At 37.1% G+C, this 27,377-nt stretch overlaps 1 protein-coding gene across 2 annotated transcripts in view; it reads right to left on the reverse strand.

Moving 5' to 3' along the window:
- RAPGEF5 (Rap guanine nucleotide exchange factor 5) overlaps positions 1-27,377 on the reverse strand; it is a 221,499-nt gene that overhangs the window by 125,554 nt on the left and 68,568 nt on the right. For both annotated transcript variants that reach the window (XM_058527007.1, XM_058526996.1), the window contains exon 7: positions 14,184-14,232. In XM_058527007.1, coding sequence (XP_058382990.1) covers positions 14,184-14,232 — 49 coding nt within the window. The remainder of the gene's footprint in view (positions 1-14,183; positions 14,233-27,377) is intronic.

Below are 27,377 nucleotides of genomic sequence, written 5' to 3' on the forward strand. Positions count from 1 at the left end.
GCATAAATAACATTTTGATTTCCTTTACCACGCTTGGTTCATTGGATCAACACCCTTCATAAAAAACCGGCTCACTCCCAGACTGCAGATCACACAGACTTTGGCACATGTTTGTCAAAGTGTGGCGTCTAAATCACCCAGGGGTGAAGGTAGGTTCAAAATTCAGATGCCAGGGCCTCCATTCACACTTAATTGCGGGGAGGGGATGGAGTCAGGGCAGGAATTGGCACTATTAACAAGTGTTACAGGTAACTGCTATGCAAATTAAATTTGAGGATCACTGCTTTAGAAAAACAATATTATTTAGTCAAGGAGGAAATTTGATGCAGCTGTTCAGAAAGAAACCTAGGATTATTCTTAAAAGTATCTATCCATCTCTGTTTCCTCAACTCCAAACAAAAAACCTATGTCAAAATGTACTGTTGAGGTTGAAGCTGTATAATACAAGCTTTCATTGACTCTAGGGTCAAAATTTCTATCACCAATCTCACCCCCAAAACAGATCTCAATCACTGTATGTAGTATTAAAATGGAGTATTTTTATAACCTATCTGAAAAATGCAAATAGCTAGAACTACTGTTTGTTTAGCCACTTACAAAGAAAATGTCTGATTTAGATATTCCCAAATGTTAAGTATTTAGGTGTCACACAAAGGGGAAGAATAGTATATGAAGTAAATTTCACTTATCAAAACAGCATCACTTATTCTGGTAGAATTCAGCTGAATCAAATGCGTGCTTTGTGTTACGTACTTTGGCACGTTATTTACTTATACTCACACACGTTGTGTTCATGTCGTTTTCAGTTTAACTGAGAACAGCTCCATTTTCACGGCTGTTTATACCATTAGACTTTTAATGTGACGAATGATAGACAATAGCTGGGTCATATGGCCAAGACAAAGATTTCCCTTGATAGCTCTTACTTGTCAATACAAATGACAGCAGAAAATGTTCTGGGGATGGGGGGTGGGGGTGTAGGGGGGTGGTGCAGGGAGGGGCAGGAGAAGAGGGCCTTCTGTGGATTTTCGCGGAAGAAGGCGTTAATGAAACGAAAAACGTTTGGAAAGCAAATTAAATTTTCAGCAGTTATTATTCCTATATTCTTACTGAATAGACAGCAATGTACAATTAAGAGAATTAAAGGTGCCTCGTACTTGGTACTTAGGACACGACCTGCAGGCCTAGCATGGCACCCCCGCCATTGACCAAGCCTGACCTCTTCCTTTTATCAAAAATGGAAACTGAAGCTAAGGTAAGCCAGCAACTTACCAGCGTGGACACAGGCCAGTGTGGGAGCGCAATTCCTAACTACATGCCCGGGGCTGCTGGACGTGGTAGGAGACTGTGTTTACCAGACTGCAGAATTTCCTGTTTATAAAAACAGCACATGGCAAGGATTCTTCTTCTTAAGGAAGATTTTAGTTCATAAGAGGGATGATTTTAGCCATTAATATAGCTTTCCCTTCAATATCTAATCATCTGCTTTTAATTTTCCCTTAAATATTCTAAGATTTAATATTCTCAAACATCTACAGATTGCTTTCCCTTTGTACCTTAGGGGTATACAGAGAAGCAATCCTGCTCCCGGCCCTCACCCACGCACCCCTCAAAGGTAAACCTTTATTCAAACACGCAGAATCAGTCAGATACAGGGTTTTAAGTGGATGCACGTCTTTTTGGGGCACTTGGTAATTAGCTTAGCAGCCTCTTGGGCTGGCCTCCGGACACTGGGTGGCACATATCATATGTTCATCTGGGAAGTGGCTCCCACTCCCCAGAAGACCAAGAACAAAGGAGCCGGCAGGCAAGGCGAGAAGCTGCCCAGTCAACAGTGTATTAAAGACACCCATTAGTTGCCTCAATAAGCTAATTAGTTCAACAAATGCAAAACCTAAATCATTAAAGAAAGTGGCCCTGCTTGCATTGCTGGCTTCTGATCTGGTGTCACTAACCCAGCAGGGTAGGAACAGGGTAGAAAACAAAAAACTGTCCACACTGGGGAACTGGAATGGGATGGGACTTAATTTTTAATGAAAGTCAAGCCCTGCCAGGAAGTTTCACTTACAAAAAAAGGGTACCAGGGAGACCTCTGTGTTTATGCTTTGAAATTTAAATCAATTTAAATATAAATTGCTCTCTTTTTTTGTCATTATAAGAAAGAAATAAAATGCGGGTTTCAGATCTCTGGTGTGCAAATGGTCATTAACTTTTATTTGACCTTGGGTGCAGAATGAATATTGAATTTATGCACAGGGTGCACTCATTATACTCATCTAGTTTCCTCACAGAAAATATGTTCCCAGGAGCTGCAATGCTAGAAGCCGTTTCTCAGCACTCAAATAGAAAACTCGATTCTCCCTGTAATGCCTCTCTCCCGCCTTACAGCCACCTCTCTGCACCAAACCTCAGGAAACTGTTTCTCAAGGCATGGCAACATTTATAAAACACAGGCAATAACAGTTTAGAGTTTGAATGATGTAATCATTGTCCTGGACCACACAAGACTAGAAAAGAACCTGGTCCGTGAGCCCTCACATTCCTGGGGACAGGGACCATCAGTGCTCAGTTCTCTTTCCTAGTATCTGATTCTCTAAAAGAGGAACAAGCTGCCATTTAGAGTGATGATTACCTCTGTCAATTGAGCCTTATAAGCATCACACACTGCCACTGAAGCACCCTGCAGCATGTTTTTGAAAACAAAGGCCTCAAAAACCTTGCATTCTCAAGTACACTCTGTTGTGGTTATAATTATTTACCTCCTTGGCAAATCAGTTTCATTTACTATCTTAATGGACATGACCATGTTGAAGGATGAAAAAGAAAATCATCTTGCCTTGCTTTCTAATTTCCTAAATTCTAGACAATTTTCAGAGTTAAAGGAGTTCAACTTCCTATAGTTGATACTCTCAGATCTCTTGCTATTCAGGAGAAATCAGGGCAAAGGGCTATTTTCTTTTATAATATGTCATTGAATGGTTATTTATCATTTCGACTTAATAGCTCTAATTACAAAAGATGGTGTCACGGGATTTTTTTTTTAAAGGCAATTTTCTTTGTATCCCAGTGGGAGAGTTAGGAAAAATTTACAAAGCTTCTGCTGCACACATTTTCAATTGTTCCTGGGTTTTACCAACGCTATTATTTTCTTGATTGTAAGAATTTTACATTTTCAAATATCCTCTAACTTTACAACGCATTGAGAATTGCTGCTTCAAGACTCGTATTACGGTTTTATGCCATTAAAAAAAAAAAGGAAGATACAACCTGTCAACCACTGAATTGATCACTGTTCAATAAGAACACACACTGGTGGAGACAGGATGTGAATGCACAAAATCTGTCAGCAAGCAGGGACAGAAGAACAGTCTCTGGAAATATTAGAACAAGGAGTTATTATAGCACCAGAGAAGGAGAGCGATTTTCCAAACTTCAACAATCAGCACGGTGTTAGGCAAAGCTCTCTCTTCTGGGGAAAACATCCTAGATCGTCAATCAACCAGGAAGACCAGAATATTGTGTTGATTATTTTAGGGGAAAACACATGCTGCTTCTTTCCTCCGGGTTAACAAATGCTGACTAACACATTCAGTGGAGTTACAAGACAAGCAGTGTAGGTCTGTGCTGACCACAAATGGGAGTGACGGACGCTGGCCGGTACAGCATCCAGGAGGTGGCAGAGGAGAAGAAAAGGACAAAAACAAACCACGTGGAAACATTAGTTCTGAGAGAACAAGATGCATCCTTTGAGGACAGGCTGTGAAAGACTTGGGAAAACTTAAGTGGTTGAAAATATCACTAAAAATTAAAAGTAATATCTAGATTACTTAAAATACAGCTAACAGACATTTGCCATTACGAACTTGTATTTTTTAGCTTGAATGTTCATTATGAGAGCACTCAGGGATTAGATGAAAAAACCACTCAAGAAAAGATCACTATAGCTTTTAGTTTTAAGAGCATTTACATTTTTTCAATAAAAAATTATCACAGAAAATCAGAAAGCTAGAAAGAGTTTAAGATAGCTATAACTGTACTAGCACGTGAGCCTGTCTTTGCTGGCCCTTAATTTTATTATTAACGTCTACTCTAAAATCCCATTTCACCATGCTATATATGAGCATCGTGTTTACAAAATGATAAGAATCAAGGCAAACATGCCACTACGTTAAAAGAAGAATCTGTCAACTAAAAACAAAAAGTAAAAATTTAGAGGACCATAAAAGTCGGAGCAATTCCATAGGTTTAATGGTTATTTTTTTCTTCTAAATGTGTAAAAGGAAAAGCCTTATTCTCTACTGTTAAAAATAATCAGTCAATCTATTTCATTTCTCATGACAAAGCAACAGGAATCTTTTTTCTTTGGAATGCTTCTGCCCTGAAGGAGAATATATCTTTTCAATTGTGTCAGACTTCGAACCTCACCTCAGAGCTTCCTGTCAACATTTGATTTCCTCCAATCTTACATGCATGTACTTAAGGAGGGAGCTTAAAACTGCTAAAATTTCCTAAAAAGAGTTATTGACGATCAGTGATTGTTACTAACAGTGGATCTTCAAAGCGGGGAATTGAGCCAGACTACCAGGGTGATAAAAGACCTTGTCTGACGGGTCGACCATGACTACTAGATCCAGGGGCTGCTACTTGAATGTGTTACATGCACAGAGTTCAATGTATGGCAAATAGTAGTAACCAGGCTGATGAAATCATATACCCATTCAAATGCCTAATTAAGCTTGAAAATAGGATTCAAAGATGGTAAAACAAAAAACAGCATCTATAAGGCTAGGAGAAACCATTTAATTCCAATGTAAAACACTGGCTTCCCTCTCATCCTTTCTAAGCTATTAAAAATAATAATATTTAGGGGCCGGCCCAGTGGTGTAGTGGTTAAGTTGGCACACTCCACTTTGGTGGCCCGGGGTCCATGGGTTCGGATCCTGGGCATGGACCTACACACCGCTCGTCAACCCATGCTGTGGCAGTGTCCTACATATAAAATAGAGGAAGACTGGCACAGATGTTAGCTCAGACACAATCTTCCTCAAGCGAAAAGAGGAAGATTGGCAACAAATGTTAGCTCGGGGCCAATCTTCTTCACCAAAAAAATAGTCTTAAAAAAAAATATTTATGAAAAGCTAAAACTAAACACAACAGGCAAAAGCATTTTATACTATTATATATTTTAATATCCCAAAGAAATAATATCTTGGTACAAAAATAAAACTTTACCCTGAATCCCTGGCTGATTTATCCTGGAAACAGACAAAAAATGTTGCTTTCCACTACTTGAAAAGTTTATGAGGTTTTACTCTGTTCTTTTCCATTTCAAGAACAAAAGTGGAAAATGGGAATGCCTTCAGAAATCACATCTTTTTTCTCAAAACCCAGAAAATTACTAACAAGAGAGGGGGCATAACGTAGTTAGTGAAACCGGAGACTGGGTGTTAGAAAATATGGCTTTGCATTCTGGCTGCAGATTTTCTAGCCTGGCTGATCTCAGGCACAACACTTCCTCTCTAAATCTTGAGATTGGGACAATACAAACTATTCCTCCTGTGGTAAGCACGTGTTGCTCTTGCCTGCCCAGTAGCCATTCCCCTGCTGCTGGTTTTCTTTGAGGACCCTGCCCTAGCCTCAGTCCATGTGTCTCCTGTAGGGCTGACCCATCCTCTCCCACCATGCTTCCACTGCTCCAGAGGGGGGCATTTCATCCGTCCAACCAGGTCCCCACCAAGACTTCTGTTGGGCTACCAGCAACCGGGTTCCCACCAAGACATCTGTTGGGCTACCAGCAACCAGGTTCTCTCTTCTGAGATTAACTCCACAGATTCTCTGAGCCAACACATTCCCTCTGTGGTTTTCCGTTTGTTTTTCTATCACTTGCACCCAAAAGAGTCCTGAATAAAATATTCCCAAGGTTGTGACTCCATTAAGGATAACGAAGGTACTAATGAAAATATTTATTGTTATAATTAAATATTAGAGCTGGAAGGAATCTCTAAGTTTACCAGATTCTACACCAACCCCCTCATAACACAAATTAGAATCACTTTGCTAAGGTGACAATGACATTTAATGGCATAAACAGAGCCTAGAATACCCTCTTTCCTTTCCAAATTTTAATATCCTAGATACTTAGTTTCAAAGCATTTAACTAGCTATGGGCTAAGCAGAGAGAGTGAAATATAAAAACTGCCAAGGAGATTTACCAATATGAGATTTCCGGCTTTCCAGAAATAGAAGCCCACCATGGCACAAATTTCATATGATCTAAAGATAATAAGAGCTAAAAGTGCTTTGGCTGTGGATTCCCTGAAAAAGGAAAAAAAAAAAAAAATACCCCCCAAGACTCTAATTAGCTAACATTAGCAGTAGAATAAGCAATCCAACAAAAATAAAGAAGTGCAAGGATATCTGTGCTAATTTTTGTAGATCTTGTGAAGCCTTAAATGCTATTCATGTTCACTAAGGTTAGCATTTAGAAGAGAAAACTGTTTAAAGGCACATCCTAATGGCCTCTTAGAAAATTACAACAAAATGGATTTTTTACAAAGCTAAAGCTTTGAATCATTTATATAATCCATTGATTGGCAGTTACTTCCATTTCTGTTTCGATGATGAGCTGAAACCAAAAACTTTCTCTTTGTACTGATTCTTGTTTTAATAACCCTTTGCAGTGAGGCATAAATCCGGCCTGACCACCTGAGCCCTAATTAACAGTTTTACTGCAAGACATAAGATGTTAGAGTAATCAGTTCCTTCTGTCAAGCCCCAGATGTGCCAACTATCATTTTAATACTTTTTTTATTAGATGTATATCAGCTTCTTTTTCTCCTTCCTTTAAAAAAAAAAAATCAAAATAGTTTTTAAAAACAACAAGAAGCATACACAAAAAGTACCATTCTGCAGCTGGAACTCTATTTAATTAAGGCTATGCTTAATGTCTGCATCTCATCACTTCCTAACTACACAGTAATAAGTTTTCCTTTTTCAGACAGCCAGTGGCTCATTAATGTTTTTTATTTATAAAACATACGGTGGGAATGAAAAACAGCAGAGGCCATATTTGTCCTTGCTCACCATTATATCCTCACGCCTTACGCTGTACCTGGCATACAGAAGGTGCCAAATTAGAATCTGATAAAGGAATGAATGAATGCAATACCTATGCCTTAGCATCTCTTGTACCTTGCCATTGTTATTTTTCATCTACTCTCAGTGCCAACTTAAGTAGTGAGAGTGCAGGGTGAAACAGGTAGGTATCTCTAGTACTTCCATATTTGGATTCTTTGAATATTGTAATATACAACTTGTTGGTTATTTTTGTCCCTAGATTGCTTCCCAAATATTTGTGGGGTGTGGGAGAGAAATATCTTCATTTTTCTCTAAAACAATCTTGTTCATTTATATTACTTCTCTAATCAGAAAATATTATATTTAGTTAAAGTCAGAGACAAAGTAAGAATGCCAACTACCAATGATATTAGTCAACCTTACATTGCAGGACCCTGGCTAATGAAATAGTATAAGAAAAAAAGGATAGAGATAAAAGATAGAGACAAAATAGTCTCTATAAGATAGAGACAAAATAGTCATTATTGACAGATGATGTATTTGCCCATACACAAAATCCAAGATCATATTAAAACAAACTATTGGAATTCATTTGAGTTCAACACTTTTGTTAGACACAAAGTCAAGAGTTCTCATACAGCAAAAAATAACCAATTAGAAAAGATAATAGATGTGGATATCAAAAAACTGATTCTAAAGTTTATATGGAGAGTGAAAAGACCCAGAATAGCCAACACAATATTGAAGGAGAACAAAAGTTGGAGGACTGACAGTACCCAATGTCAACACCTACTACAAAGCTATAGTATTCAGGACAGTGTGGTATTGGCAAAGGAATAAACAAATAGATCAGTGGAACAGAACAGAGAGCCTAGAAATAGACCCCCACAAATATAGTCAACTGATCTTTGACAAAAAAGCAAAGGTAATACAATAGCACAAAGATAGTCTTTTCAACAAATGGTGCTGGAACAACTGAACATCCACATGCAAAAAAATGAATCTAGACAAAGATCTTCATTTTCACAAAAATGAATCACAGACTTAAATGCAAAATGAAAAACTATAAAACTCCTAGAATATATCATAGGAGAAAACCTAGATGACCTTGGGTATGGCATGACTTTTTAGATATAATACCAGAGGCATGATTCCCTGAAAGACAGATAGGAAAGATAAACTCTACTTCATTAAAAATTAAAAACTTTTGCTCTTCAAAAGACAATGTGAAGAGAATGAGAAGACAAGTTACAGACTGGGAGAAAATATTTGCAAATGACACGTCTGAAAAAGGACTGTTACCCAAAATATATAAAGAACTCTTAAAACTCAAAAATAATAAAACAACCAACCTGACTAAAAAGTAGGCCAAAGATCTTAACAGACACCTCACCAAAGATGATATACAGATGGCAAATAACCATACGGAAAGATGCCCCATATCATATGTCATCAGGGAAATTCAAATTAAAACAATACTACACACCTATTAGAATGGTCAAAATCCAGAACACTGACAATGACAAATGCTGACAAAGACATGGAGCAACAGGAACTCTCCTTCATTGCTGATGGAAATGCAAAATGTGCAGCCAGTTTTGGCAGACAGTTTGGCAGTTTCTTACTAAAATTAAACATACTTCTACCATACCATCCAGCAATTGTGCTCCTTGGTATTTACCCAAAGGAGCTGAAAACTTATATGCGCACAAAAACCTGCAGAGTGATGTTTATAGCAGTTTTATTCATAATCGCCAAAACTTGGAAGCAACTGAGATGTCCTTCAGTAGTTGAATGGATAAATAAACTGTGGAACATGCAGACAATGGAATATTATTCAGTGCTAAAAAGAAATGAGCTATCAAGCCCTGAAAAGTCATTGAGGAACTTTATATGCATATTACTAAGTGAAAGAAGCCAATCTGAAAAGGCTACATAGTGTATGATTCCAACTAAATGACATTCTGGAAAAGGCCAAACTATGCAGACAGTAGAAAGATGAGTGGTTTCCAGAGGTGGAGGGGTAGGTAGAGCACAGGGGATTCTTAGAGCAGTGAAACTATTCTGTATAATGCTATAATGGTAGATACACGTCATTATACATTTGTCCAAACCCATAAAATGTAGAATACCAAGAGTGAACCCCAATGTAAGCTACAGATGTTGGGTGATGATGACGTATCAATGTAGGTTCACTGATTGTAACAAAGGTACCACTCTGAGATGTTGATAGTAGGGGAGGCTGTGCATGTGTAGGGGCAAGGGATATATGGGAACTCTGTATACTTTCTGCTCAATTTTTCTGACATAAAACTGTTCTATAAAGTAAAGTCTATTAAAAAAAACTGTCATGAATGACAAAGACTTGAGAAACCATCACAGAATGAGATAAGGCCAAATTAAAAAAAAAAAAAGAGAGAGAGAGAAAAAATAGTTCATTTATAAAGTAACCAAAACCACAATGTATCTAAAAATACAAACAAAAAATATGTAAGATCTTTATGGAGAAATTTTTAAAACAGTACTGAAGATTTGAAAAAAATGGCAAGATACCCTAGGCTCATGGATGGAAACATGTATCTCCAAAGTGTCAAAATTTATCTAATGATCTATAAATTAAATATACTTAAAAAAATTCCTATAGGGGGTTTCATGGAACTTGACAAAATAAAACTTAAGAGAACAAAAAAAGTAAGAAGAGACTTGCCTTATCCCCACCCCCTAAAAAATGTTTTACTATAAAGCTTTGGTAATTGAAACAGGATAGTATAGACATAGGGATAAATAGATGAAAGGAATACAGAGACTAGAAATAAACCCAAGAATATATATAAACTTCATATCTGATGAGTTAACATCATATTTAATGAGGGCTATTGGGGTAACTGGCTTAGCATAAGGAAAACATAAAGTTTGATTTCTACCTGACATCACATACAAAAATAAATTCCAGATGATTTGAAGTCATATATGTGAAAAACAAAACTTTAACACTGTCCACACCTAGCGATTGACCTAGCTATCCCATTTTTAGTAATTTATTATGAGAAAATAATTGGAAAAGGCAAAAAGAGATATGCACAAGAATATATCTTCAGGTCTATTATTATTTATAATGGAAAAAAATTAAAAACCTAAATGTACAACCAAGAATTAAATAAATTGTATAGTACATATAGCTAATAAAAATGATGATGCAGATCTATATTATTGACATGAAAATGAATCCTATAAAAAGTAGGTTATAGATAGCTACAGTTATCATTAATGTAGTATTGGTGGATACCAATGGAATAGGTTCAATGAAACAGAACAGAGAACCCAGAAATATACCCACACAAATAAGCGCAGCTTATTTTTGACAAAGGTACAAAAGTAATTCAATGGAAGAAAGATGGTCTTTTCAATAAATGGTGTGGGAGCAATTGGACATTCATAAACCAAAAAAAAAAAAAGGAACTTCGACCTAAAGTCTCACACTTTATATAAAAACTAACTCAAAATGGATCATGGATTCAAATGTAAAACATAAAACTATAAAACTTTCAAGGAAAAAGAGGCACAACAAAATCTTTGGGATCTAGAGCTAGGCAAAGAGTTCTTAGACTTGACCCAAAGAGATGACCCATAAAAAAAAATTAATTGGAGTTCACCAAAGACTTTTGCTCTGTGAAAGACTTTGATAAGAAAATGAAAAGACAAGCTATAAACTGGGAGAAAATATTTGCCAACCACATACCTGACAAAGGACTGGTATCCAGGATATATAAAGAAATGTCAAAACTCAACAGAAAAAAAAAAAAAAATCCAATCAGAAAATGGGCAAAAAATACAAACAGACATTTCACGGAAGATGACATTCAGATGGCAGATAAGCACATGGAATAGCACTAGCTGTTAGGGAAATGCAAATTAAAACTACAGTGAGATATCATTACAAGTCTATTAGAATGGCTAAAAAAAAATAGTGACAATACCACATGCTCGCAAGAATGTAGAGAACCTGGATCACACATACATTGCTAGTGAGAATGCAAAATGGTACAGCCACTTCGGAAAACAGGTTGACAGTTTCTTAAAAAACTAAACATGAAACTACCAAACAACCCAGCAATTGTATTCTTCGGCATGTACTCCAGAGGAATGAAGAGTAAGGTTCACACAAAAACCTGTATATGAATGTTTGTACATGCAGTTTTATTCATAAGAGCCCAAAACTGGAAACAACCCAGATGTCCTTCCATGGGTGAATGGTTAAATGTACTGTCATAAACTCACATGACGGAATGTTATTCAGCAATAACAAATAATAAACTATTGATGTGCACAACAACCTGAATGAATCTCCAGAGAATTATGGCAAGTGAAAAGAGCCACTCCCAAAAGGTTACCTACTGTATGATTCCATTCATATAATATTTTTGAAATGACAAAATTATGGAAATAGAGAACATATTAGTAATTGCAGGGGTTAAGGAGAGAGTGAGGGTAGGAGGCAAGTCAGTATGGCTATAAAAGAGCAATGTGAGGGATCTTTGTGGTGATGGAAATGTTCTTTATCAATGTCAGTATCCTAGCTGTGATATTGCACTATAGTTTTGCAAGATGTTACCATCAGGGGAAACTGGGAAAGTGGAACATAGGATCTCTGTATTATTTCTTACAACTGCATATGAATATACAATTATCTCAAAACAAAAGAGCACATATAAGATGATCCCACTTATATAAAATCTGCATATTAATATATAATAGCTACATATTAATAGAGAAATGTCTGGAAACATATACAAGAAAAGAGTAATAGTGGTTATCTCTGTTGGTGAGATGATGGGTGATTTTTCAATTTCTTCAATATTCATGTATTACCAAAGTTTTTTCAATGGGCATGCTATACTATAATAGTAAGAAAAAAACAATTTAAACTATTTTTATTGTGAAAAAGAGAAGTAATACATATTCATTGTATACATTTTTTCCACTGAACATTTTATTATATTAATTCTTCAAAATATCATTTTAAAAGCTGTTTAACATTCCCTTACACTGATCTATCAATTTTCCCATTTCTCTATTACAGGGACTTAAGGATTGTTTCTAATTTCTTATTGTTAAAAAAAAAAAAAACCACTGCAATAGATTCCTTCTACTTGAAACTTCACATGCATCTCTGATTACGCCCTACAGCTGGACCTCCAGTCATGGAGTTACTGGATCATCGGGTTACGGATACAGGAACATAATGAAAAATCGCTTTTCTGAAAAACTATGAATTTATGTCCCCATCATTAGTATATGAGTGAGAGACCTCTTCACTCTGTCCCTGAGAAGTTGCCAAAGGTGAGTTCACATTCCAAGCTCCACAGATCAAATAAGTAAGGAAAACAGACATACTAACTTCATACAGCCACACCAAGGCATAATAACTGACTTCAAATCAGTCTTCCACTTTGCACAATCTAACGTGTACGGGTCTTGCTTACTCCTCTTCCTTTCCCTTCAGCTCCAGAAAGTTCACACTTCTTAGCCTGACATCCAAAACTGACCTCTTTTCCCCTTGTTCGCTTGGCTCCAGCCACTCTCACCTCCTTGCTGTTCCTCAAACTCATCTCACACACCTCTGCCCAAATGCTCTTGTCTGGATATCCACAGGACTCACCCCCTCACTGCCTTCAGACTTTGTTCAAATGTTGCCTATCAGAGGCATTCCCACCCCACTCTGCAAATTAGCAACCCCCTTCTCCAGCCTCCCTATCTGTATTTATTTGCTGTTTTTCTCCAGAAACAATACTCTAAAAGTTTTTGAGTATTTCCCCAACTTTTTCTGAAACTTAAAAAAACAAACAAACAAACCAGATCCTATCACCCAAGGCCCTGCCATCCCAACTCATACAGACTGTAAGTTTTTTCTCCTTTTTACAGGAACCAAGATCAGCTCTAGCACAATTTATTTCTAAGCCCTCCCTCCTACAACCTTTATGTTGGTGTCCTTTCTCCATCTTGACCTCCCCATATGCAAATATCCAGAATCTAATGCTGTTCACTGAGGAGCCCTATTCAAGACGCCCTCTCTGTTCAATACCCTGTGGGTCAAGATTGCTATTCTTTGCATCCTCCTCTCCACCTTTATAGCATCCAGGCTCGAGTTCTCTACATCAGCCAAATCGACAAAGAAAGCAGTATAAATATAACAAGCTAATCCACATTAAGGTGAATGTGATTCAAAAAGTAACTGAGAGAAAAGCAAATTCTTAGAGTTTCTGACTGGAAGAAGAAAGATGTAAAATGTATGTATGGCACGTGTTCTTAAGACATTTCCATTCCATTTATTTCTTCAAATTTTGTCATCTCTTTGATTTTGTCATAGTCTTTCCACCTGAAAAGTTTTATTCTGGTTTAATATTATCCAAGAAGCATCTCCCTTCTGTATGTCATTCCATTCAGCACTGACCTTCTCCCTCTGAACAGCAAAGGATGCCTCCTTCTGACACTCCTCTCTAAGCAAGTGTTTTTCTACTTCAGTGAGTCTCTATTTCATATTGAATTTCAGCAGACTATGGTTTTCTCTCCTTCAAAATGTATTTAAAAACTCCCTTTTCCTTTCCACATATCACTTCCACAGATTGTTTCGTACTGGTTTAGGAATCTGATCTATGCAATCAGTCCTACGTAAAATGCTTGGTTTTACACGTCATTACACAGTTATTTTTAGAAGAAACTACTTTGAGATAAAAAATATATCCTTAAAAAAAAAGACCACCTTTATGTTACTTATTTTTTTCTGCTGTTATGATAGGTAATGCAATGCGGTTTGCTTTCTTTTGCTGTGTACTTAGACTTTTTTCATGTTGCAATGGACTACGAACATTTTTAATTTCATTTTTCCTTGAAATATGAAATAAAGTAAGGCAGTAAAATCTTAAAGAACTATATATAACATCCTGTCCTATTTCAATGGTAGAATGAACGATTTTAAAAACAGTGATACTTTTCTGCATTCTACACCAAAACTTCCTGAGATATATGCAACTGCTCACCACCAGATGACTTGTCAAATATCTCCCAAGAATTAGAACCTTCCCCCAGCCCCATGAAAGACTACTCACCAGACTTCCTTGCTTTCAAAGCAATAACAGCTGCTAGCTCTCTCTGTACCTAATAAAATATTAGGGGAAAAAATCAAATTAGAATAAGAAAAATGTATATATTAAAAGCAGTACTTTGTTTTTAGACAGGCAACCCAAATTAAGAGCTATTGAAAATAAAGCTAAGTTTGCTGCCACTTTTTTCGGTTTTGTTTGTTTTTAATAACATGAAAAATTTTCTGCATAGGAATTTTAGGCCAAAAATCTGGAAGGATCATATTGACTTACTTTAAAAAGAAATTAGACAGTTGCCAGAATGCATACATTGTAAAACAATGGTATTTTTGGCATGATGATGGGAAGAACCTCAAAAATATAATTATGAAACATTCAGAAATGATGCAAATAAATTACTAAAACAGGCATGATATCTTGGCAAAGATATTAAATATTATTTATCCTGCAAAGATTCTAGTTAATACAGAAATTCTAGAAAAATTAAGATAGGTGATCCTGGTTTAACTGGACCTCTGCGCAAACACAATGACTGTTCACTTGAAGTCTGACAGGTTTATAGCAACCATTTCAGAGAATATGACACATAAAACAAGTGCTATTAACTCACAGGAGAGGTGAAATGGGAATAGACAACATGACCTTTAAAATCCTAAGCGCCTTAAGCCCTACTTATTTGTCCAGATTTTTGCTTGCTCTCTCTCTCCCGCACACACACTTTAAATGCTGAAATCATTTCATTAAAGCATTCTCAAAGAGCAACATAAAATAGAGACGAAAAAGATAACCACAGTCACTTTCAAAGATACCATGAGGAAAATCTTTGGGAAATCAATTTGGTAGCAATAAAAATTCCATAATGAGCAAGCTCCTTCCCCTTCAGGACATGGTCTTTTAAGCTTAGAAGTGTGTGTGTGTTCAGGTGTTTGGAGGTGGTGGTGGTGGTGAATTTGGAAGGATCCTGCAGCTTAATATACTACACTAATGACATTATAAAGGGAGAACATGGAAGTCCAAGGTTAATGAAGATTTGCTGTTGAAATTACTCTAATTTATATTCACTTACTTAAAGGCGAAAGTAGCAATATATGCTAGACACAAGGACTCCACTTAGGGCTGCTTTCACAATGGCCAGGGCACCCTCCCCTGAAGAAGACGGCTTCCCAGAACTGCTTTACTGCCCTGCTTTCCCTGGCTGGCTAGTATGAATGCCATTCCAAAGTGTATACTCTTGATTTACCTGATTCTTTGATACCTTAAGACTCTCCCTGGAAAATTATACAGTAAAGAGAAGACAATCAGCTCTCTCCACTTGGAAGCCTGAGCTCTGAAAATGCTCACGGTAGGAAAATTTGAGTTGAAGAATTTATGGGGAAAAAGAGGCCTGGAGAAGATAGAAATGACATGTGACCATAGGAAACCCTTTACAAACACCTATATGGGTAGTCAAATAAAAACAGCAACAAAAAACAAAAACAAAAAAGCAAAAAAAAGTCAATTATTTCATTATTTTATATATTTGAAATTGTTTGTAAGGTTTATTGTGGTATTAGCATCTCTTTTCAGGATTTTCCTCCTTCACAGTGTCACAAATATTTAGGGGTGGGGCAAAGATTCAGACTATAAACATTCACTGAGATCTTGTCAATGGCTTCCCAATTTTATGACCCTCCAGGGAAGATTCTACTGTGACTCAGAGAGAGGGAGCAAGCAGAGATGGAAAATGATGCGTGAGGTGGATCACTTAATTTGCTTACAGAGGATCAAAAACAGTCTACTCTACCCTCTACTTTCAGTTTTCCATAACTGAAATTCTCTTCACAAGATCTTTAGTTTTTCTTTCTCTAATTGGAAATAAGGCTCAAAATATAAATAGCTTAGAAAAGGAAAATATTATATTCCCAACACAGTATAACACTATACCTTTTCAAAGGTTCAGTGGGGAAAGAAACAGAGGAATGGGATGAGCAAGAAACCAAAGAGCATTTTGGAGGAGCTGGGAAGGAGATAAGAGATGGCAATGGGAAAGAACTTCACTGTTGTAATTTAGAAGGAACCTAAGACTTTTTTTAAAAAATATAAAGTAAATGAGATTACTCTACTGTACTACTAAATCTCCTGAATGTCTGCAATCAGGGAGGATGCAAGAGTGTTTCAAGTGGAGTGAGGTATAGAACAGCTTCCGTGTTTCTGCTCCACGATGGAAAAAGTTTTTGACAAAAACCCCAACGATAGCTTATTCTTCCTACAAAACACAAAGGACAAAGCACGGATCAAACAAAAACAGAAACTAGGTAAGATTCCATTACACGCTCCTATAATATCTTCTAGATAGAAGCTCCACTGAGTCAGGGATCTGGTTTGTCTTTTTTTGGTATTACCCAGGGCAATCAACACTCATTTATTGACCCACAGTAGGTGGACGCATAGACAACCTTAAAAGAACATAGAAAGGACCTAGGGGAGAGAAAAAGCTGCCTGAGGGAGGACAACGAAAAACAAGAGAAGTCATTCCCCACTAGTAAGCTACTCCCAGCAGGAATCTTCAGAACACACACTAGAAGAACCCAAGGACTCCTTTGCAGATAAGTGTTAGGTTTATATTGAAAACTAAAACTTTGAGCAACTGCAGAAACAGAAACTAGAATTTTCTTTAAGTACTAATAAGGGACCTGTTGGCACTGAAAAAGAATTACCCTACTCCAGCACCAGTCAAGTCTTCAGATGACTGAGATCCTGGCCCACATTTTGACAATAACTTCCTGAGAGACCATGAGCAAAAACCATCCAGCTATAAGATGCTCCTGAATTCTTGACATTCAGGAACTATTTAAGATAATAAATGTGTCCTTTTAAACCATTAAATTCAGGGGTAGTTTGTTGTGCTGAAGAGTCTTTTATAAGACAATGATTATTTTTCTACTTCATCTACTTGTGCTGTTGGTTAACCTCAGTTTCTCTCACCATGACTGAAATGGAACCCTCTTCTCAGATTAGGCTCAAGAAATATACAGACATCGAGCCAAGAGCCACGTTCTGACATTAGCCATTGTCTTTATTTAATGTGGGTGCTAACCACTGCCTAGGGAGTTAGTAGAAATGCATTCTTCTTAATCTGACAGGAAGTACATTATTACCTCTGCCTTCTCTATCACAACCCTTCCCTAACACGATCTGAAACCCCTGAGGCTAGATGTATGTCAAAATTCAAAATTTTATACATTTCAGAAAGGTACTATATCCATGTCACACCCTCAGTGAGGTCTGGGGTAGCAACTTGTAATCAGAAATCAGGCACATTAATATTTCTGCAATGAAATGTATGATTATTCATACCAAACAGGATAAAGAACGACTAGAAAAAGCCTCAGGATTTTCCACTAAATATGCTCAGTGTAGGTTAGATTTTGTCACTAAGTAACTTATGAAAAACTTTTGTTTTTCAGAGCTTTTATATTTCAGAACTGAACAATGGATTGTAAATCTCTAGAAATTTTACACTAAAAGTTTCTCTCCCGCATCTTTTTCTCATGTTTCCTCTTGTCAAAAAGCTATGTAGTCACTACTTCCAGTCTACTAAGAAATGCTATCTTTAAATAGCTTGGATTTGCATCTACCTGTTTCTGCAGTTCTCAAACCTGACTGCACATTAGAATCACTTGGGGAGCTTTAAAAAACTATAGCTACTTGGGCCCCAACTAAATCAGAATCTCTAGGGGAGAGGTCCAGGCATCAGTATTTGCTGCTGCTGCTGTTGTTCCAAGGGCCCCTAAGTGATTCGAGGCTGTAGCCAGGGCTGAGAATCACTGCTCTATTCAATATGATATCCTACTTTTCCCAAGACTCAACCTTTTAATCTTATAATCATTTCAACTGACAATCAATCCTTACTTTTTATTTCGTTCTCCTCTAATTTAATTCATTTGTAAAGGAACATGGCCTTCACTGTGTTTTAGGTATAAAATATGCTATAATCCAATCAAATGATAAGATTCAGTTACTAGATCAGCAGTTTGACAGACACTAGTTACTCAAGCACAAGGAAAACTGCAAGGATGCTTTTTAAGAAGCTTAAACTTTAAAATATAGTTTGCTCAATACAAAAAGAACTATATAATTCAAAACACATCTGTAGCTTAAGGTATATTTGCTCTTGTGAATACCTAAATCGAGGATAATTATGGGACTGGCAAGACATACCTCAAATTTTTCCCTCTCCCTTGGTTACCCATCAGAAACATATTGAAATATTTCAGTTTTCTATTTTCAACAACCAGCAGGGCTGTTCACAAAATTGCCCTGAAATTCAACAAGAAAAGAGCCAATCTTATTTCCAGTATTTTGTCTTCTTTTCTCTCTCGCACTTTAATAGTGCCTTCAGCCTCAAATCCGAATGCTTGCAAAGCTGTTATGCAGCAATGCCGAGACTCAAGAGGCAACAGTAAGTGTCAAATGTAAACTTTGAGTGCCAGGGAGCACCTCTGTGGGAGAGGTTAACTGAGAAGACATGAGCAGGCTTTGTGGAGGAAGAGGCCCTTGAAAACCAAGTGAGAAGCTGGACAGAATGAAGGTCACTTTGGGAGGTCACACAGACCAATACTGGCAAAGATCTCAGCTAACCCAAGAGTTGTCCTTCCAAACTAATTTTGAATAGAACCACCAATTGACAAATTTCCTAAAGGCTTTTAGTAAATCTACTAATTTTAGAAACATTTAGGGCCAGCCCCGTGGCTCAGCGGCTAAGTGCGTGTGCTCCGCTGCTGGCAGCCCGGTTTCAGATCCCGGGCGCGCACCGACGCACCGCTTCTCCGGCCATGCTGAGGCCGCGTCCCACATACAGCAACTAGAAGGATGTGCAGCTATGACATACAACTATCTACTGGTGCTTTGGTGGGGGGGGGGAGAAACATTTAAATTTTGATACCATGATAGAAATGTTTCTAAAACACAGAACTTTTCTCAACTTCCTAAATTAAAGAAGAAATATAATCTAATACTTGTTCCTGTTTTATTCCCAAATATACTCATTTTAAACCTCTATAAAATCTTAACCTAGCAAGAACTTTAAGAATTCTAGGAAAAAACAAATAAATATGCTGCTTAATCAACGTACTTATAGATAAGACGCAAACTGAGCAGTGATGGTGGCTAGACTTTTGTCCCATGAAGGAATACCATGAGCTAAGCAAGGATTTCCTTTGTTCCTCAGAGGCCTGCTTTACTATTTCCAAGTTTATTATTTTTTTCGGAAGAGCTAATATTGCCACAAGTCTGACACATGGATAATCTTGTGATTACCTGTTAATGTCAACCAATAATTAGAAAATTTAGAAAGCTATTTATATATCTGTCTAGACACCACTGTTCTCCACCTAATAGTTTATTTAACAAATAGTTGTTTTCCCAGTAACTGCTGTCACCACATCAAAGCGTATTTTTAAGCATGCTGGGATGATAAAACATGCTTATACTTACTCATCTATTTCAAAGTTATTAGGGATATTTAAAAAATCTCCTATATAGACTTTTTTGTTGAATATATACAGATATGCCTATTAATTTTATTATAACTTAGACAATAGCCGACTGTTCAAACACTAATATATATGTAGAAGTGGCCTGAAAGTAACAAAATGAACTGGAATAAAGTCCTACACTTTAGTTTTTAAGCCTTTTATTTAAATCTGATGCACGTACATACATCTACTTTGAGAGACGTTCACATTAAAAAGATCTGATAATTTGTAGATGATCACAATCATGGTATGAGTTAACAAAGGAAATGAGATTACTTAGATTGGGTAACAATGTTTTTAGGAATATTACTAGAAGAATGACTGACATTCAGGTCACAAAAAAACGATGGACTCCAGAAAGATCAACATCTGGATTGTACTTGGTTTGGAGTACCATTTGTTTAGGTTCATGATGAGTAGCCAGTATCCACAGAAGGACAACCAGGAGATAGCCACCTCCTTGTAACTAAATGCAATGGTTGCAGAAGTCTTCATTTACCTTGTTCTCCCCGCAGGATTTGACTGGTACCCATTCTCTTCTTAACCACTGGGATTCCATGACATTACATGTTCCAGGCTTTTCTCTTTCCTCTCTGGCTGCTACTTCTCTTCACCTAAGGCTCTCCTTTTCATCTATCTTTAAATTTTGATGATCCTTAGTGATCTATCCTCATCCTCTTGACATCCTTCTCATTCTGTTCATTCTCCCTAGGCAATCTCATTTACTCACAGGGCTTCAATTATATCTGCATCTCTACAGGCTTACAGCCCAATATCCATCCACCTCCTGGACCTAAATTCCCCACCAGTAGCTCAAACTCAATATTTCCAAATATGAAATCATTTTATTACCATCTCCCTCCATCCTATAAATCTGCTCTATGTCCCATATACCCAGTCAGTGAAGAGTACCACCATACACCTGGGTCTCAAGCCAAGAAGTGAGGTATCCTAGATTTAGCTCAGCCCACACTATCTTCCCACAGACTGTTGTCTGTAATTTCTCTCTCTTCATACCACATTGTTCTTTATCCTCAGCAAGACTAATCCTAAAATATAAATTTTACATTATATTTTTTGCTGAAAAACTCTTCAAAGACTTTCCTATGACACCATGACAGAGTCCAATGTCTACTATTGTATATATAATATTCTTCTGATCTGGTCTTCATTAGAGTCTCTATCTCCATTCTTCCTCTCAAAATCCATGTTTAAAAAAAAAAAATCAATGCTCCAGACATAGGAAAATAAAATACTTGCAATTCTCTGAATGGGCCATGCTCTTTCTTCTCTCTGGGTCTTTACATATGCTCTTCTCTCTGTCTGGAATGCCTCTCCACCTCCTCACTTTGAGTGGCTGTCACTTACTTGTCCTTCAGGTCCCAAATTAGTTACCATCTTCTGAGTGCCACCCACCTCCCACCATGCAGTGAAGTCCTCCCTGTTTACACTCCAATAGCATTCTACATTTACCTCAATTATAGCACTGTCTAGTGCTATAGGCTAGTGAAATCTCTTTAGCTGGGGGTCTCCAATAGTAGATGAAAAACCCACTAAAATTGACTCCTTTATTCATCATTATGACCTTGGCTCCTGGTACCAATTCTGGTACACATGTTTGTGATCAAGAATACAAGTAAAGTGTTTGTAGTTGCTGCTGAGAAGAGAAGACTTAGGGGGAACACGATCATTAGCTTCAAATATTTGAAAAGTTGAGAATAAAATTCAGATCAATGGAGAAAAGTTGCAAAAAGGCATGTTGTAGCTCTAAGAACTTTCAAATAATCAGAGATGTCCACAGTGGAAATGGTCTATGTGAGGTTTAGTAGAAGATGCTTCATATGGGAAGGTAAATATCAGAAGCACCCAGACCAAGAAATCGTTCTAAAGATTTGTTTTATGAACGCTTCCTTTCCAAATCATCCACTATCAACAGAGAACAAGCATGAGCCTCCTGGAGGTGGTGATATCTGTCAGCCTGCAGTTGAACAGTGGGTCATGTTATAGCCATCTAATCCGCCCAACAGAGACACAGGTGGTGCAAATCTTAACAGATGAAAATTATCTCTTGGAGGCCATTTCTTGTTGTGGAAAAATTTCATGGCACAAAGAAAAGGAGAAGGTACAGATGTACTGGTTGAAAGAAATCTGAAAAGAGCAAGCTAATGACACTGACATCTTTTCAAAAGAGTAGGTATATCTGCTCCCTCAGTCTTCAAAGTTGCTCTTACCACTCCTGGTCAGTGATTTCCCCAAAGCCCTAATTGCTGAGCAACATGAATTTCTTGACAAATACTAATTTCATATATACAAAATGTATTTTAAGGAAACAAGTCTATATTGGACATTCTGATTTTTGCTATAATAATGAAATAAACAATTATGTTTACATCATTAAATTTTTAACTTTTATGTCTCAGGTTATTTTTTCCATTTTCTGGTAAGCCCAGAGTATTTTCAATCTATACCACATTTAATTGATTCTTCAGCGAATTTACATGATATAGTTTACTTAACAAAGTATCTTTAAAGACATAATATAATTTGTAAACTCCTGTCTGAACGATACCTTTTATTCCATATTACATGTCATTCCTTACATGGTAAAATGTCTTTTCTCAGTCATTGTGCTTTTGGGAGGTAAGCTTCTAAACTATAGCAATAGTATAAGTGCAACACCAGTCAGGTCCCTGATAGTATACGGATCTTCCATGGTAGGGGCCTCCTATCTGTAGGGGTAGATTCCTATAGAACCATGTAGGGATGTTACATTAGAAACACTTGTATTGGGATGAATCCAGATCAACTAAGATCCTTTCCAACTAGAAAGTCTATCTATAAAAACTGCTAACATGGGAGGGCTTCCTGGGAGAACAAGATTCAGAACTCAAGATCCAAAAGCCTAAAATATGAGTAGAAAATCTCTATTTATTTTATGCTATCCTTGACAGAAGTTCTAGGATTCCAGTTGGTGGGGTGGAGTCACAGCCCTCTATCTCATAGAATTGTTGTGAGAATTAAATGAGTTAATACCTATAAAGCATCTGGAATGGTGCCTGACACACAGTAAGTGCTATCTGAGTGTTACCTATCATCATCATCATATTATCATAATTAATATAGTTGAGCTAGACAATAAAATATAAGAAAAGACAACGCAGTCCTCAATTGCTTTAATATTTCATATGTTTAAGCTCCTTCTTCCCACCTAAATTATAAACTCCTTGACAACCAGTATTGCCTCTGCTTATTATATTCCACCTATCTAACTCCCCATGGCAGCTAGCATAAAAGGGACTGATATGTTTCATCAAAAAGCTGTCAACAGTGCTTAAAGTGCTTGTATTTTCAGAGTTTACTTTAAAAATAAACTTTTATATTTCCACAGAATTCTAAAGCTTTTATAAATGTATGAAATGCAAACTTTAGTTTTAGAAATTCATTTGAAACTTCAGAGGTATCAATCAAATAGCTGTGCCCTGGCAGCTTTTGACGTTTGAGAGATAACTGCTGTTTTATGAATCAAGGGATTGTGGGTATGTATTCCAAGAATGTGTATTAATTTTATATTTCTACCATAACAAATTACCACCCACTTAGTGATTTAAAATGACATCTATTTATTGTCTCACCTTTCTGTAGGTCAGAAGTCCAAGTACAGAATGGCTCCACCGGGTCCTCTGCTTAGAGGCTCACAAGGCCAAAATCAAGGTATGGGCAAGGCCGCATTCCTCACTGGAGGCTCTAGAGGACAACATGCCTCCAAGTTCATTCACGTTGTTGGCAGAATCTAGTTCTTGCATCGGTAGGACAGAAGTGCCTGTTTCCTTGCTGGCTGTCACCTGGAACCTGCCCTTAGCTCCAAGAGGCCTCTCTCTGGTTCTTGCATGTGGGCTCCTAGTTCTCAGAACCAGCAACGCCATGCTGAATCCTCCTCATGCTTGAAATGTTTTCTTACCTTCTCTTCTGCCATTTCTCTTTGACTCTTGCCAGAGCAAGTTCTTTGCTTTTAAGGGCTCAGGGGATTAAACTGGGTCCCTGCAGACAATCCAAGTCTGTGGCCTTAATTATATCTGTAAAGTACCTGTTGCCATGTACTCTGATATTTACAGGTGCCAAGAAGGGTATTCATCTTTGGGGGACCATTCTACCTCCCAGAGACAGTAACACAGATCCTCAGAGCCTTTCTGAAAAACTATCTCTCAACACCTTTTTAGGGCCTTATAGTAACTAGTTAATAGAGTCTAATTCTGGAACATGATTTACCTGCTATAAAATCTTTAGCAGAGCACACTTTTGAGTCTGCACAATGAAACCAGAAGACTTGAGAACCAGTCTGAATAAATTTCTAAATTGCTAAACGATGCAGCCGTGTTGACCAGTATTTAACGATTCCAAACAGATTAAAAATTAAAATGCTATTTAATATAACTTCACAGGTCTCATTTCATAAACTTCTTCAAATAAGAAGAGAATTCTGTATCAAATCCCAAACCCAATCTGTTAAAACCTATTCAGTAACTATGAAGTGTTTTAAAGTGAAGATAATGTGGTAAATTGCTTTTTGAACCCTAAATTGTTATTTTTAATTAACGTGGACTCTTAATTAATACTTCCTGTCTCAATGTTTCATCTCTCCATGAAAATGATAATACCTTCTGCTATGTGAGATTGAAATGTGATAGTGCACAAAAAGCACTAGCAGAATGCCTGCACAACGTAAAAATTCAAGAAATATTAGCCATCCTTAGCCTTTTACCCATTTCTCACTTGGCCCTCTTAAATCAACAAAAGGCTAATAAATTAACATCTGTAATCAAGTTTCTTCAATAATTTCTCCACACCAAAGCTCACCTCTGTGTTGTTTATAATATCAAATAATTGAAAATAACCACAACGTTCAAAAATAGGGGATAATGGTAAATCCATCGAATGGGATATTATGGAACCACTATAAATGTCGTAGGAGGTACTTTTAGCATTGAAAATATATTAAGTGAAAAGTACAGACCATAAAATAAAAGGGTCATTTTTTTTTGTAAAAAAGTATACACACAAGAAAAATAACCTAGAAAGTAATAAACGCTAAAGTGTTAATAATGAGTTATTTCTGAGTGGTTTCATTATGGGCATTTTTTCTACTCTTGAATTTTTTAAATTATAAAGTCTTTAAGTTCAAGTTAAACAATTCAAGTGTCAGACAAATCAAAAGAAAACTGCAAAGCATAATCCACAGTAATGACAACTCATTACCAGGATTACCATCATTTTGATACTTATGCATATAGGAATAGAATTCATACTATTTCTACCCAGTACTCACAGAAAATTTGATTATATTCTAATTTTTACAACAATATAAAATAACAGAAACTAATTTAAAATCTACCTTATTTCATCACCAAAGAACTCAAGTAACTTTCACTTTTTTATATGCCTCCGTCCTTCTGTACATATGGACATACTATATAAAGCTATAACATTGACTTAAGGACAAAAAATTGCATTTCATCTAAGCAGCTCTAAGAAGATCTACTGCAAACAAATGCACAAAGAAGCAGCGCAATATGAAATGTTCATGGATCATCCTTTTAAAGCTCCTTCAATTTCCCTTGGATAGGATTTCACAGTAAGACTTCACAAACCCATGACTGTCAATATACAAACTGATGGCTGAATGGCATATTTCTATTCCATGTCAATTGAAAATGTCTATGTTTTCTACGAGTATTGCATATCAAAATGATTTTCTTCATCTGGGGAATAGACACCCAAATACCATAATATATATGTATATCTACTCACATGTACACACACACTTCTTCTGATTCATTGAGATATGTTTTATTCTTGAATGGGTTCTACACACTCATGCCTTTCTAAACAGATGCTTTTAAATAAATGTCCCCCTATTGGGCTCATTTCAGTAGACAAAAGAGCATGTATTATGCTGCTCACTGAAGCCAGATTCTCAAGGGTAGAGTTAATTTATATAACCACATAATCTGGGTAGGCGCAGATGGTTTCTTTGGAAATAGAAATGATAACCTAATAATCAATTTTACAAAGTTGTGTTTGTGTACATCTGTATCTTTTGGTATTTGGGGATCTATTCCCAGGATGAAGAAAATCATTTTGATGTGCAATAGACATAGAACAGACAAGCATTTTTTATTAACAAAAGATAGAAATATACTATTAAACTATCTTTTCGGGTATTGACAGTCATGAGTTTGTGAAGTGCTACTGTGAGATCCTACCCGAAGGAACCTGAAAGAGCTTTAACTAGCTCTCCAAGTGTCCTAGAGACCCACCATCCACTGCCCCAGGCCCTTTGGACACTCCAGCTGATGAGGGTAGCTGTAAAGAACAATGAGGGAAGGTACTAACAAGCCCCAGGGCTCTTTATAAACAACAAGAATAAGGAATACTATACCAGAAACGTGCTACAATTCCTCTGGTGCTTTTTTTTTTGTGTGTGAGGAAGATCAGCCCTGAGCTAACATCCATGCTAATCCTCCTCTTTTTGCTGAGGAAGACCGGCTCTGAGCTAACATCTATTGCCAATCCTCCTCCTTTTTTTCTTTTTTTAACCCAAAGCCCCAGTAGATAGTTGTATGTCATAGTTGCACATCCTTCTAGTTGCTGTATGTGGGACGCGGCCTCAGCATGGCCGGAGAAGCGGTGCGTTGGTGCGCGCCCAGATCTGAACCTGGGCCGCCAGCAGCGGAGCGCGCGCACTTAACCGCTAAGCCACGGGGCAGGCCCCTCTGGTGCTTTTTTAATGCTCCTTGAAACCAGATCTATCTTCTAGGGCCTCACTTAACACTTTCTCTCAAAACTCAATCTTACCTGGCCCTTCCCCAAATCACATTGTAGCTCGTAAGCCACTGGAAGAGTTAGAGCCAGGCTAAGGATTCCAAGTAGGAATGTTATGTTCCCTACACATAAGAAATATAAGGTAACAAGATGTTCACAATCCTGTGGCAGCCAGACAGAAGGTTAGTCATTCTCTGGGGGAGTAACTTACTTTTATTCTCTGAACATGCCCGCTCAGGTCTGTGATAGATGAAGAAAAGGGAGATTAACTACACTCCCTCTATGTCTCCATTCCCCAGAAAGGAGGAGGCAGATAGCCAAGTAAAATGGTGAGTAGAAACTAGCATTTTAGTGTTTTAAAAAACATACTTCTAAATATGGTAAAAATCATCACTAGATTATGCTCATCAAGTACTAAATGTGACAGATTCTCCCCACTTTCACTAACCTAAGATTATTTCCAGACCTTGCTAACTTGGCATATAGTCTTTTAAGTAATTCTCTAAAATTCTAACTTTTTAAAGATTCGTCAAAACCCAAATCCCATGCTATTTCTGCTTCCAGAACCAGTACCAATTTGAAAGTTTCCAGTTTAAAAAGCTCATTGTTATCTTCAGACACTACTGTTAAGAAAGGGAATTTCTCCAATGTACCAAACCCAACTGCAGATGCATCAAGAAGGACAAACTAAAGGAATCTTAGCCACTTTATACGCTTCCTGGACCCAGAAACGATATAAACAGAGTCCTGTGAAAGACATACCCTTAAAGAAAATGACTGAAGCTTCAAGTGAAAGATTAGATATGGCAAAGGAGAGGAGTTTTAAATGAGTGAAAGCAAACTACGAGAACAGGCAATATTAGAG

This window comes from Diceros bicornis, chromosome 3 (assembly GCF_020826845.1).
Source record: "Diceros bicornis minor isolate mBicDic1 chromosome 3, mDicBic1.mat.cur, whole genome shotgun sequence".
NCBI classification, from domain to species: domain Eukaryota; kingdom Metazoa; phylum Chordata; class Mammalia; order Perissodactyla; family Rhinocerotidae; genus Diceros; species Diceros bicornis.